The sequence below is a fragment of the Oncorhynchus clarkii genome, chromosome 9 (genome assembly GCF_045791955.1).
Source record: "Oncorhynchus clarkii lewisi isolate Uvic-CL-2024 chromosome 9, UVic_Ocla_1.0, whole genome shotgun sequence".
NCBI lineage: Eukaryota > Metazoa > Chordata > Actinopteri > Salmoniformes > Salmonidae > Oncorhynchus > Oncorhynchus clarkii.
In genome coordinates this window covers 21,041,776-21,054,368 of record NC_092155.1, presented here as the reverse complement: position 1 = coordinate 21,054,368, position 12,593 = coordinate 21,041,776, and the positions used below count along the sequence as shown (strand labels likewise).

The 12,593-nt window shown below is 44.5% G+C and overlaps 1 protein-coding gene across 5 annotated transcripts in view; it reads left to right on the top strand.

The window, feature by feature from the left end:
- Positions 1–12,593, top strand: part of LOC139416076 (chromodomain-helicase-DNA-binding protein 3-like) — a 57,701-nt gene that overhangs the window by 24,490 nt on the left and 20,618 nt on the right. For 3 of the 5 annotated variants that reach the window (XM_071164335.1, XM_071164333.1, XM_071164332.1), the window contains exons 23-33: positions 1,329–1,560; positions 1,905–2,074; positions 2,471–2,648; positions 2,995–3,081; positions 3,484–3,572; positions 7,220–7,353; positions 7,553–7,697; positions 8,063–8,261; positions 11,010–11,173; positions 11,259–11,643; positions 11,818–11,955. In XM_071164335.1, coding sequence (XP_071020436.1) covers positions 1,329–1,560; positions 1,905–2,074; positions 2,471–2,648; positions 2,995–3,081; positions 3,484–3,572; positions 7,220–7,353; positions 7,553–7,697; positions 8,063–8,261; positions 11,010–11,173; positions 11,259–11,643; positions 11,818–11,955 — 1,921 coding nt within the window. The remainder of the gene's footprint in view (positions 1–1,328; positions 1,561–1,904; positions 2,075–2,470; positions 2,649–2,994; positions 3,082–3,483; positions 3,573–7,219; positions 7,354–7,552; positions 7,698–8,062; positions 8,262–11,009; positions 11,174–11,258; positions 11,644–11,817; positions 11,956–12,593) is intronic. The other 2 variants (XM_071164336.1, XM_071164334.1) reach the window with 1 other exon arrangement.

Below are 12,593 nucleotides of genomic sequence, written 5' to 3'. Positions count from 1 at the left end.
TCACATCTGTAGCCATGAAGTGCTTTGAAAGGCTGGTCATGGCTCACATCAACACCATTATCCCAGAAACCCTAGACCCACTCCAATTTGCATACTGCACCAACAGATCCACAGATTATGCCATCTCTATTGCACTCCCCACTGCCCTTTCATACTTGGACAAAAGGAACACCTATGTGAGAATCGTATTCATTGACTACAGCTCAGCGTTCAACACCATAGTGCCCTCAAAGCTCATCACTAAGCTAAGGACCCTGGGACTAAACACCTCCCTCTGCAACTGGATCCTGGACTTCCTGACGGGCCGTCCTCAGGTGGTAAAGGTAGGTAACAACACATCCGCCACGCTGATCCTCAACACAATGGCCCCTCAGGGGTGCGTGCTCAGTCCCCTCCTGTACTCCCTGTTCAATCATGACTGCACGGCCAGGTATGACTCCAACACCATCATGAAGTTTGCTGATGACACAACAGTGGTAGGCTTGATCACCGACAATGATGAGACAGCCTATAGGGAGGAGGTCAGAGACCTGACAGTGTGGTGCAAGGACAGCAATCTCTCCCCCAATGTGATCAAGACAAAGGAGATGATTGTGGACTACAGGAAAAGGAGGACTGAGCATGCCCCCATTCTCATCGACGGGGCTGTAGTGGAGCAGGTTGAGAGCTTCAAGTTCCTTGGCGTCCACATCACTAACACACTAACATGTTCCAAGCACACCAAGACAGTCATGAAGAGGGCACGACAAAACCTATTCTTCCTCAGGAGACTGAAAGGTTTGGCATGGGTCCTCAGATCCTCAAAAGGTTTTACAGCTGCACCATCGAGAGCTTCCTGAGTGGTTGCATCACTGCCTGTTACGGCAACTTCTCTGCCTCCGACCGCAAGGCACTATTCCCCCCTATTCTACGCTGCTGCTACTCTCTGTTATTATCTATGCATAGTCACTTTAATAACTCTACCTACATGTACATATTACCTCAATTACCTCGACACCGGTGCCCCCACACATTGACTCTGTACCGGTACCCCCTTTATATAGCCCTGCTGTTGTTATTTACTGCTGCTCTTTAATGATTTGTTATTCTTATCTCTTACTTTTTTTTAGGTGTTTTCTTAAAACTGCATTGTTGGTTAAGGGCTTGTAAGTAAGCATTTCACTGTAAGGTCTACTACACCTGTTGTATTCGGCACATGTGACTTATACAATTTGTTTTGATTTAATGGTTAATTCCTTAATCCCTTTTCTCTCTCCCTCATTCTGTGTCCATTCCCTACCTATCTCACTCTTTCCTCCCTCCTCTTCTCCCTCCTTCTCCCTCACAAGGCATTCAGTCGCGCCCACCGCATCGGGCAGGCCAACAAGGTGATGATCTACCGTTTTGTGACCCGTGCCAGTGTGGAGGAGCGCATCACCCAGGTGGCAAAGAGGAAGATGATGCTGACCCACCTGGTGGTGAGGCCCGGCCTGGGCTCCAAGGCTGGATCCATGTCCAAACAGGAGCTGGACGACATCCTCAAGTTCGGCACCGAGGAACTCTTCAAGGACGAGATCGAATGTAAGTGACATTTGTTGATTGGTTTGATTTGATTGATGATCGATTGTGGGGGATGGGAGGAGGATAGGAGAAAGGGAGAGGGGGAGTTGGAAGGATAGAGGAGGAGGATGGAGGGATTTCAGAGGAAGAAATGCAAGGATAGGACATTTATTTTGGGTATATGTTTAGATGTCAGAGATTTGGGAGAATTCTGTAATATACATTGCATTTTGGGGGTTGTTACATACATCTTTATAAAGATCGATTTTAGTCACATCCTAATCTGTGTTTCACCACCGTTTTCTATTCCCCCAATGTCCTCTCACCACCACGTATGTCCCCTCTCTCTCCTATACGCTGTCCAGCGGGGGACAACAGGGATGATGAGGGCAGTGTGATCCACTATGACAGCTCGGCCATCGAGAGACTGCTGGACCGGAGCCAGGACGCTACAGACGACACAGACATGCAGAACATGAACGAATACCTCAGCTCCTTCAAAGTGGCCCGCTACATGGTTCGAGAGGAGGATAAGGTGAGAAAGGGAAGGAGGGAGAGAGGGAAGGAGAGAGAGAGGGAAGGGAGAGGTGAGGTTTTTTGTGGGGGGGGGGGGGGGGGGGGGGGGGGCAGTTGGGGAATACCTCAGCTCCTTCAAAGTACCTGGCTACATGGTTTGAGAGGATAAGGTGATGTACAGAGAGAGTGATGGAGAAAAGCTGTTGGAGAGAGAAGTGATAGATAACATTACTGTTTTTGTACGCTTTAATGTATACAAAAATGTGTATGGCACTTTAGTGTACTTTTAAAAATATTTATCTATGTGTAAACTGTTAACACTGTCCATTGAGCTATTATACGGGTTTATAAGTAGATTGTATCACACTGGTTGTAGGTAAACTTTACTTCCATGTTCTTGCATGTGTGTATCCAGATTGAGGAGGTGGAGCGTGAGATCATTAAGCAGGAAGAGTGTGTGGACCCAGAATACTGGGAGAAGCTGCTGAGACATCACTATGAGCAACAACAGGAAGACCTGGCTAGTAAACTGGGCAAGGGCAAGAGGAACCGCAAGCCTGTCAACTACAACGACGCAGCACAGGAGGACCAAGGTAGGTAGTTGGGAATCGTCAGTCCTGGTTGTCATGGAGATGGATGGAGGTGTCATTTATGTTATTAGCATGCATCACTATGACAACATGGGCACACCTTAGGCATTCTGAATAAATTCTTCTTCTTTTTTATAATTAAAGAAGGGTTAGACTCCTCCTACTTTGTATTGGCCCATATATTGGTTCATCCATGATTGTTTTAAATAAAAACTGTGCTCTTTGCTAGAATTAGATCATGTAATATAGTCTCTGTGCTATACGTTAGGTATTGCTAAAGTATTGCTAATGGTAGCCGCATGGGGCCAGTGGGCCTAGCCTATTGACGGTACACCATGTGCTGTTTCAGAGTGGCATGCTGGTATTTCAGATAACCAGTCCGAGTACTCTGTGGGCTCTGAGGAGGAGGATGAAGACTTCGATGAGAGGCCAGAAGGTATGCCTAAGTACACAAGGCACAAACACATTTGGAATGAAGCCTCTTCTGTTGAATGTGTTGGGATGGATCACGTGTTAAACTTCTGTCCTCGACGGCCGAAGGTCTGCTGGTTTTAGCTCCTCCATTGTACTTGATTGATTAGTAAGGAACTCCCCTCACCAGGTTGTCTAGGGCTAATTGGACAGAAGTTGAAAGGAAATAACGAAAACCAGCAGACACACAGCCCTCCAGGAATTGACTTTGACACCCCTGTAACAGATGGATGATTAGATTTCAGATGATATGGCTGCTTCACTCAAGTACCATAATGACTATGCTGCTTACTATCCTGATTTCCTCTCTCTCTCTCTCTCTCTCTCTCTCTCACCCCCCCTTCATATTCTCTCTATCTTCGTCCAGGTTCTCGCCGACAGTCCCGTCGCCAGATGAGGAACGAGAGAGACAAGCCACTTCCCCCCCTGTTGGCCAGAGTAGGGGGAAACTTGGAGGTTAGAGACAACAACTTATCTGCTATTCTTGTTGACATAAGAATTTATACATTCTGTATAGGGGTTATGGATATTATACAGTTGATGTCGGAAATTTACGTACACCTTTGCCAAATACATTTAAACTCAGTTTTTCACAATTCCTGACATTTAATCCTCGTAAACATTCCCTGCCTTAGGTCAGTTAGGATCACCACTTTATTTTAAGAATGTGAAATGTCAGAATAATAGTAGAGAGAATGATTTATTTCAGCTTTTATTTCTTTCATCACATATTTGGTAGCATTGCCTTTAAATTGTTTAACTTGGGTCAAACGGTTCCGGTAGCCTTCCACAAGCTTCCCACAATAAGTTGGGTGAATTTTGGCCCATTCCTCCTGACAGAGCTGGTGTAACTGAGTCAGGTTTGTAGGCCTCCTTGCTCACACAAGCTTTTTCAGTTTTGCCCACAAATGTTCTATAGGATTGAGGTCAGGGCTTTGTGATGGCCACTCCAATACCTTGACTTGTTGTCCTTCAGCCATTTTGCCACAACTTTGGAAGTATGCTTGGGGTCATTGTCCACTTGGAAGACCCATTTGCGACCAAGATGTTGCTTCAATAGAACCACAGAATTTTCCTGCATCATGATGCCATCTATTTTGTGAAGTGCTCCTGCAGCAAAGCACCCCCAAAACATGATGCTTCCATCCCCGTGCTTCACAGTTGGGATGGTGTCCTTCGGCTTGCAAGCCTCCCCCCTTTTCCTCCAGACATAACAATGGTAATTATGGCCAAACAGTTCTATATTTGTTTCATCAGAACAGAGGACATTTCTCCAAAAACTATGATCTTTGTCCCCATGTGCGGTTGCAAACCGTAGTCTGGCTTTTTTATGGCGGTTTTGGAGCAGTGGCTTCTTACTTGCTGAGCGGCCTTTCAGGTTATGTCGATATAGGACTTGTTTTACTGTGGATATAGATACTTTTGTACCTGTTTCCTCCAGCATCTTCACAATGTCCTTTGCTGTTGTTCTGGGATTGATTTGCACTTTTCGCACCAAAGTACGTTCATCTCTAGGAGACAGAACGCGTCTCCTTCCTCAGCGGTATGACGGCTACGTGGTCCCATGGTGTTTACACTTGCGTACTATTGTTTGTACAGATGAACGTGGTACCTTCAGGCATTTGGAAATTGCTCCCAAGGATGAACCAGACTTGTGGAGGTCTACAATTTGTTTCTGAGGTCTTGGCTGATTTCTTTTGATTTTCCCATGATGTCAAGCCAAGAGGCACTGAGTTTGAAGGAAGGCCTTGAAATCCATTCTCAGGTACACCTCAAATTGATTCGAAGGATGTCAATTAGCCTATCAGAAGCTTCTAAAGCCATGACATAATTTTCTGGAATTTTCCAAGCTGTTTAAAGGCACAGTCAATTTAGTGTATGTAAACTTCTGACCCACTGGAATTGTGATACAGTGAATTAATTATAAGTGACATAATCTGTCTATAAACAATTGTTGGAAAAATGACTTGTGTCATGCACACAATAGATGTCCTAACCGACTTGCCAAAACTATAGTTTGTTAACAAGAATTTTGTGGAGTGGTTGAAAAATGAGTTTTAATGACTCCAACCTAAGTGTATGTAAACTTCCGACTTCAACTATATTTTATGATGTCCTTATGTACGTTCCCTTCCTCTCCTTATGTAAGTTCCCTTCCTCTCCTTATGTAAGTTCCCTTCCTCTCCTTATGTAAGTTCCCTTCATCTCCTTATGTTAGTTCCCTTCCTCTCCTTATGTAAGTTCCCTTCATCTCCTTATGTTAGTTCCCTTCCTCTCCTTATGTAAGTTCCCTTCATCTCCTTATGTTAGTTCCCTTCCTCTCCTTATGTAAGTTCCCTTCATCTCCTTATGTAGGTTTCCTTCATCTCCTTATGTTAGTTCCCTTCATCTCCTTATGTTAGTTCCCTTCATCTCCTTATGTAGGTTTCCTTCATCTCCTTATGTTAGTTCCCTTCATCTCCTTATGTAGGTTTCCTTCATCTCCTTATGTAAGTTCCCTTCATCTCCTTATGTACGTTCCCTTCATCTCCTTATGTAGGTTTCCTTCATCTCCTTATGTAAGTTCCCTTCATCTCCTTATGTAGGTTCCCCTCATCTCCTTATGTAGGTTCGCTTCATCTCCTTATGTAAGTTCCCCTCATCTCCTTATGTAGGTTCGCTTCATCTCCTTAAGTAAGTTCCCTCCATCTCCTTATGTAGGTTCGCTTCATCTCCTTAAGTAAGTTCCCTCCATCTCCTTATGTAGGTTCGCTTCATCTCCTTAAGTAAGTTCCCTCCATCTCCTTATGTAGGTTCGCTTCATCTCCTTAAGTAAGTTCCCTCCATCTCCTTATGTAGGTTTGCTTCATCTCCTTAAGTAAGTTCCCTCCATCTCCTTATGTAGGTTCGCTTCATCTCCTTAAGTAAGTTCCCTCCATCTCCTTAAGTAAGTTCCCTCCATCTCCTTATGTAGGTTCGCTTCATCTCCTTAAGTAAGTTCCCTCCATCTCCTTATGTAGGTTCCCTTCATCTCCTTATGTAGGTTCACTTCATCTCCTTAAGTAAGTTCCCCTCATCTCCTTATGTAGGTTCGCTTCATCTCCTTAAGTTCCCTCCATCTCCTTATGTAGGCACCTATCTTATTATGTAAGTTCCCTTCATCTTCATCTCAACGTCAACGGTGAAGAGGCGACTCCGGGATGCTGGCCTTCTAGTCAGAGTTCATCTGTCCAGTGTCTGTGTTATTTTGCACATCTTAATATTTTATTTTTATTGGCCTGTCTGAGATATGGCTTTTTCTTTGCAACTCTGCCTAGAAGGCCAGCATCCCGGAGTCGCCTCTTCACTGTTGACGTTGAGTTTGGTGTTTTGCGGGTACTATTTAATGAAGCTGCCAGTTGAGGACTTGTGAGGCGCCTGTTTCTCAAACTAGACACCCTAATGTACATGTCCTCTTGTTCAGTTGTGCACCGGGGCCTCCCACTCCTCTTTCTATTCTGGTTAGAGTCAGTTTGCGCTATTCTGTGAAGGGAATAGTACACAGCGTTGTACGAGATCTTCAGTTTCTTGGCAATTTCTCGCATGGAATAGCCTTCATTTCTCAGAACAAGGATAGACTGACGAGTTTCAGAAGAAAGTTGTTTGTTTCAGGATCCTGTAATCCAACCCACAAATGCTGATGCTCCAGATACTCAACTAGTCTAAAGAAGGCCAGTTTTATTGCTTCTTTAATCAGAACAAGAGTTTTCAGCTGTGCTAACATAATTGCAAAGGGGTTTTCTAATGATCAATTCGCCTTTTAAAATGATGGATTAGCTAACACAACTTGGATTAGCTAACACAACGTGCCATTGGAACACAGGAGTGATGGTTGCTGATAATGGGCCTCTGTACAACTATGTAGATATTCCATTTAACAAATCTGTCGTTTCCAGCTACAATAGTCATTTACAACATTAACCATGTCTACACTGTATTTCTGATCAATTTGATGTTATTTTAATGGACAAGAAATGTGCTTTTCTTTCAAAAACAAGAACATTTCTAAGTGACCCCAAACTTCTGAACGGTAGTGTATGGTTATGAATGTGTTATGAAGTCCTTATGCTCTCTCTCCCCTCTAGGTATTGGGCTTCAACACGCGCCAGAGGAAAGCCTTCCTAAACGCGGTGATGCGTTGGGGCATGCCCGCACAGGACGCCTTCTCCTGCCAGTGGCTGGTCAGAGACCTGAGGGGCAAGAGTGAGAAGGAGTTCAAGTGAGTGGAGTGGGACTGATATGGCATGGCGTCCTTATTGTTTGAGTCATAGGCAGGCTAAAGTTTGAGCTTACACTGAGCTCTTCATGCTACAATGTTGCTGCTGGTCTGTTCCCTCTCTGTCGTCTGTTCTCTCTCCCTCACTTTTCTCATCTTATGTATCAATCTCTTCCCTTTCTCCTCCCTTTCTCTTTTCCAGGGCGTATGTCTCTCTGTTCATGCGTCACCTGTGTGAGCCCGTGGCCGACGGTGCCGAGACGTTTGCCGACGGCGTGCCGAGGGAGGGCCTGTGTCGGCAGCCTGTGCTCACCCGCATCGGGGTCATGTCCCTGGTCAAGAAGAAGGTCAGGGGGTCAAAGTGTATCTTAGAAGCCACAATGCTAAGCTAACAGGCTAGCTACATTTCAACCAATAGCAATTGTCTGTTTTTTGGCGAAGCTTTAATTGATTCAGACCTGTCAGACCAGAATCAGTCCAGAATCAGACCAGAATCGTATGAGGAAATACAGATATTTCACAGTTATTCAACTTCTTTCGTTTCCACTAAGACATTTTCCCAGGCTGTGACTTCCTTGTAACATAACGATAATAGACAGAAAATTAGGGTCAATTTCTTTCCAAGGGAAAGGGACTGTTGGCTAGAATAGAATTAGAACAGAACAGAATAAAATACTTTATTGCTTGATTTTGTTACAATCCCCTTCCTCAGATCCAGGAGTTTGAGCACATCAATGGACGGTGGAGTCTTCCAGAACTGAAGCCAGAGATGAAGCCAGAGGCCCTGAGACCAGAGGTCAGTGTGTCTTCTTCCTCCAGAGCCTCCTCCCCTGGAGGGACCATGAAGACCGCTACGCCCACCCCTGACCCCAGCTGTACCTCAGACAACACCCCCTGCACCTCAAAACCAGGTGGGTGAACAAAGACACTCGCGCAGACGCAGGCACGCAGCTCTCAGGATGCCCAGCAGAGGGCACTCAAGTCTGACTGTGATAACTGTGGAAACTACAGTAGGCTACATTCATCAATCTGACTCCATTATTATGCGGATAAATGCTACATGAAATGCGTGATACGTTACAGAATAACACAGAGTAAATGACTATCACCAATAGGCTAAGACTTAACGTGGTTACATGTGTCTTCAGTTTAGAATAATCTCTGAGTGAATGCGCCTGTACACACATGGGGCTCGATGAAATATTGATGAAATAAACCAAGTCTAAATATATAGCATACTGCGTATACCAGGAGATTGTAATACTGGCACATTTTACCAGAGAAAACGCTGACATTGTATCCAGGGAAAAAACGTAAGTCACCCCACCCTAAATAAACATGACTCAGCATTCTGCTGTTGAAAAACATAAGACATGACATCACACCCAGATATGAGTCAAATCAACTCAATTAAATTTGAATGTCATGACCGGAGAACAGGAATATGCCTGAAACCGGTCAAACCGGTCGCTCTGAAAATCAATCAATGCAGAATACATACAGTTGAAGTCGGAAGTTTACATACACTTAGGGTGGAGTCATTAAAACTAGTTTTTCAACCACTCCACAAATTTCTTCTTAAAAACTATAGTTTTGGCAAGTCGTTTGGGACATCTACTTTGTGCATGACACAAGTAATTTTTCCAACAATCGTTAACAGACAGATTATTTCACTTATAATTCACTGTATCACAATTCCAGTGGGTCAGAAGTTTACATACACTAAGTTGACTGTGCCTTTAAACAGCTTGGAAAATTCCAGAAAATTATGTCATGGCTTTACAAGCTTCTGATAGGCTAATTGACATCATTTGAGTCAATTGGAGGTGTACCTGTGGATGTATTTCAAGGCCTACCTTCAAACTCAGTGCCTCTTGGCTTGACATCATGGGAAAATCTAAAGAAATCAGTCAAGACCTGGTTCATCCTTGGAAGCAATTTCCAAACGCCTGAAGGTACCACATTCATCTGTACAAACAATAGTACGCAAGTGTAAACACCATGGGACCACGCAGCCGTCATACCGCTCAGGAAGGAGACGCGTTCTGTCTCCTAGAGATGAACGTACTTTGGTGCGAAAAGTGCAAATCAATCCCAGAACAACAGCAAAGGACCCTGTGAAGATGCTGGAGGAAACAGGTACAAAAGTATCTATATCCACAGTAAAACGAGTCCTATATCGACATAACCTGAAAGGCCGCTCAGCAAGGAAGAAGCCACTGCTCCAAAACCGCCATAAAAAAGCCAGACTTCGGTTTGCAACTGCATATGGGGACAACGATCGTACTTTTTGGAGAAATGTCCTCTGGTCTGATGAAACAAAAATAGAACTGTTTGGCCATAATGACCATTGTTATGTTTGGAGGAAAAAGGGGGAGGCTTGCAAGCCAAAGAACACCATCCCAACTGTGAAGCACGGGGGTGGAAGCATCATATTGTGTGGGTGCTTTGCTGCAGGAGGGACAGGTGCACTTCACAAAATATATGGCATCATGATGAAGGGAAATGATCTGAAGACATCAGTTAAAGCTTGGTTGCAAATGGGTCTTCCAAATGGACAATGACCCCAAGCATATTTCCAAAGTTGTGGCAAAATGGCTTAAGGACAACAAAGTCAAGGTATTGGAGTGGCCATCACAAAGCCCTGACCTCAATCCTATAGAACATTTGTGGGCAGACATGAAAAAGCATGTGTGAGCAAGGAGGCCTACAAACCTGACTCAGTTACACCAGCTCTGTCAGGAGGAATGGGCCAAAATTCACCCAACTTATTGCGAGAAGCTTGTGGAAGGCTACCCGAAATGCTTGACCCAAGTTAAACAATTTAAAGGCAATGCTACCAAATACTAATTGAGTGTATGTAAACTTCTGACCCACTGGGAATGATGAAAGAAATAAAAGCTGAAATAAATCATTCACTCTACTATTATTCTGACATTTCACATTCTTAAAATAAAGTGGTGATCCTAACTGACCTAAGGCAGGGAATGTTTACTAGGATTAAATGTCAGGGATTGTGAAACTGAGTTTAAATGTGTTTGTCTGAGGTGTATCTAAACTTCCGACTTCAACTGTACATTGCAATAAGTCATATCGAAATTATTGGATATAATGCATTTCTAATCTCTTGAAACAAACCCGAACGAACACGACAATTGAAGTTGCACGAACACTCACAACATAAGGTCCAGTTTTAATCACTTTCCAGGAGACAAGTGGAATCTCCTGTAGGCCGCTGTCCTGTCGAGGGCTGTAGGTACGAGTTCAGGATGTATCGTGCTCTTTGAAGTTCAAAGATGTGGCCATCTATCCAGACAATATCATAAATATCATAAATTGTGATTGAATCATCACGCTGTGCTCCTGTGCCAGCCAGCCACCAACGCGTCTGAATCACAGTCCAAGAAGGTCATCATCTCTCCCACTGTGTGTGTGTGTGTGTGTGTGTGTGTGTGTGTGTGTGTGTGTGTGTGTGTGTGTGTGTGTGTGTGTGTGTGTGTGTGTGTGTGTGTGTGTGTGTGTGTGTGTGTGTGTGTGTGTGTCTCTGTGTGTCTGTGTGTGTCTGTGTGCGAGTGTGTCTGTGTGCGAGTGTGTCTGTGTGCGAGTGTGTCTGTGCGAGTGAGTAAGAAATGACCCCCTTACATGTGTGTTGTGTTCAGCTACCCCTGCTCCGTCGGACAAACTAGAGAAGAACGGGAAAGATGGAGAGAAGGAAGAGGAAGATGAGGAGGGTAAGGCCTCATCTGAGCCAGAGCAAGATGGCGAGAAGGAGAAGAACGAGGGGAAGGAGGAAGAGAGCAACAAGAGTGCAGACCCTGAAGAGGTGAGAGATTGAACGTTATTAATTACACGGCCTTAATAAATCTTTCTACCAATAACTGTTACTGAACATTTTGTCATGTCCCCAGACTCCAATCTCTACCAAAGAAGCACTACAAGAATTATCCCCTTGCACAACAACAGACAAGGAGGAGAAGGGTACAAAAGAGGAGAAGGAGGGGAAAGAAACCAAAACGACTGACACCCTTCCGGCCCTAGTGGAGGAGAAGAAAGTTGAGGAGGAGAGTAAGGAGGAGGGGTCCTTCGGAGAAACAACTAAGCAAGGGTCGGAGGTCAAACATGAGAAACCAGGTAGTGTAACATTCTCACCTAGAGAGAAGGCGGAGGAGGAGAAAGAGAAGGACAACAACAAGGAAAAGGACATGGAGAAGAGTGAGGAGGCCCCTGTCCCCACAGAAGGGCCAGACAACATGGAAAGGATGGAGCGACAGCAACCCTCTGACGTGATGAAAGGTGAGTGACCTCACCTGTCCGTCCGTCCGTCTGTACATGTCTGTTAGTTAGTCAGTCAGTTAGTTAGTTAGTGACTCACTGACTAGTCACTGGGAGATAGGTATAGACTATTAGGTATAGTTCAATGGCATCCACTTATCTGAATGAACTGGCTTGTGTTTTTACTGCTCACAGAGGAAGTAAAAGGTGAAAAGGATGCTGGGAAAGAAGTGGCGAAGGAGGAGGTTGCCAAAGATGCCTTGCCAAAACCCCCCATCACCCCCCCCGAGCGACGGCGCTTCATGTTTAACATCGCTGATGGGGGCTTCACGGGTAAATGAGCCCTATCATATGTCATGTCTGGTACTGTGTATTTGAGAGGACACAGCCCTAAGCCGTGATATATTGGCCATATATCACAAACCCCTGAGGTGCCTTATTGTTATTATAAACTGGTTACCAATGTAATTAGAGCACATCATTACCACAACAAAATCCAACCATGACACCGACAAGACTGTCAGGATTCAGGACATGCTTTTGAACTATTCAGTTAAGCAATAAGGCCCGAGGAGGTGTGGTATATGGCCAATATAACACGGCTAAGGACTGTTCTTATACCCGACGAAACGCAGAGTTCCTGGATACATCCCTTAGCCTTGCGATATTGGCCGTATATCACAACCCCCCGAGGTGCCTTATTTCTATTATAAACTGGTTACTAATGTAATTAGAGCAGTATAAATACATGTTTTGTCATACCTGTGGTATGCGGTCTGATATACCATGGCTGTCAGCCAATCAGCATTCAGGGCTCGAACCACCCAGTTTAGAGGCAGAACTCACTGTGTCATGGGTTGTTTGAACATGAATTCAACGTTATGCTGATGATCTCCCACAAAGAGCTCCACACACAGTGACTTAGTATCAAATCAAATTGTGTTGGTCACAGACACGTATTTAGCAGATGT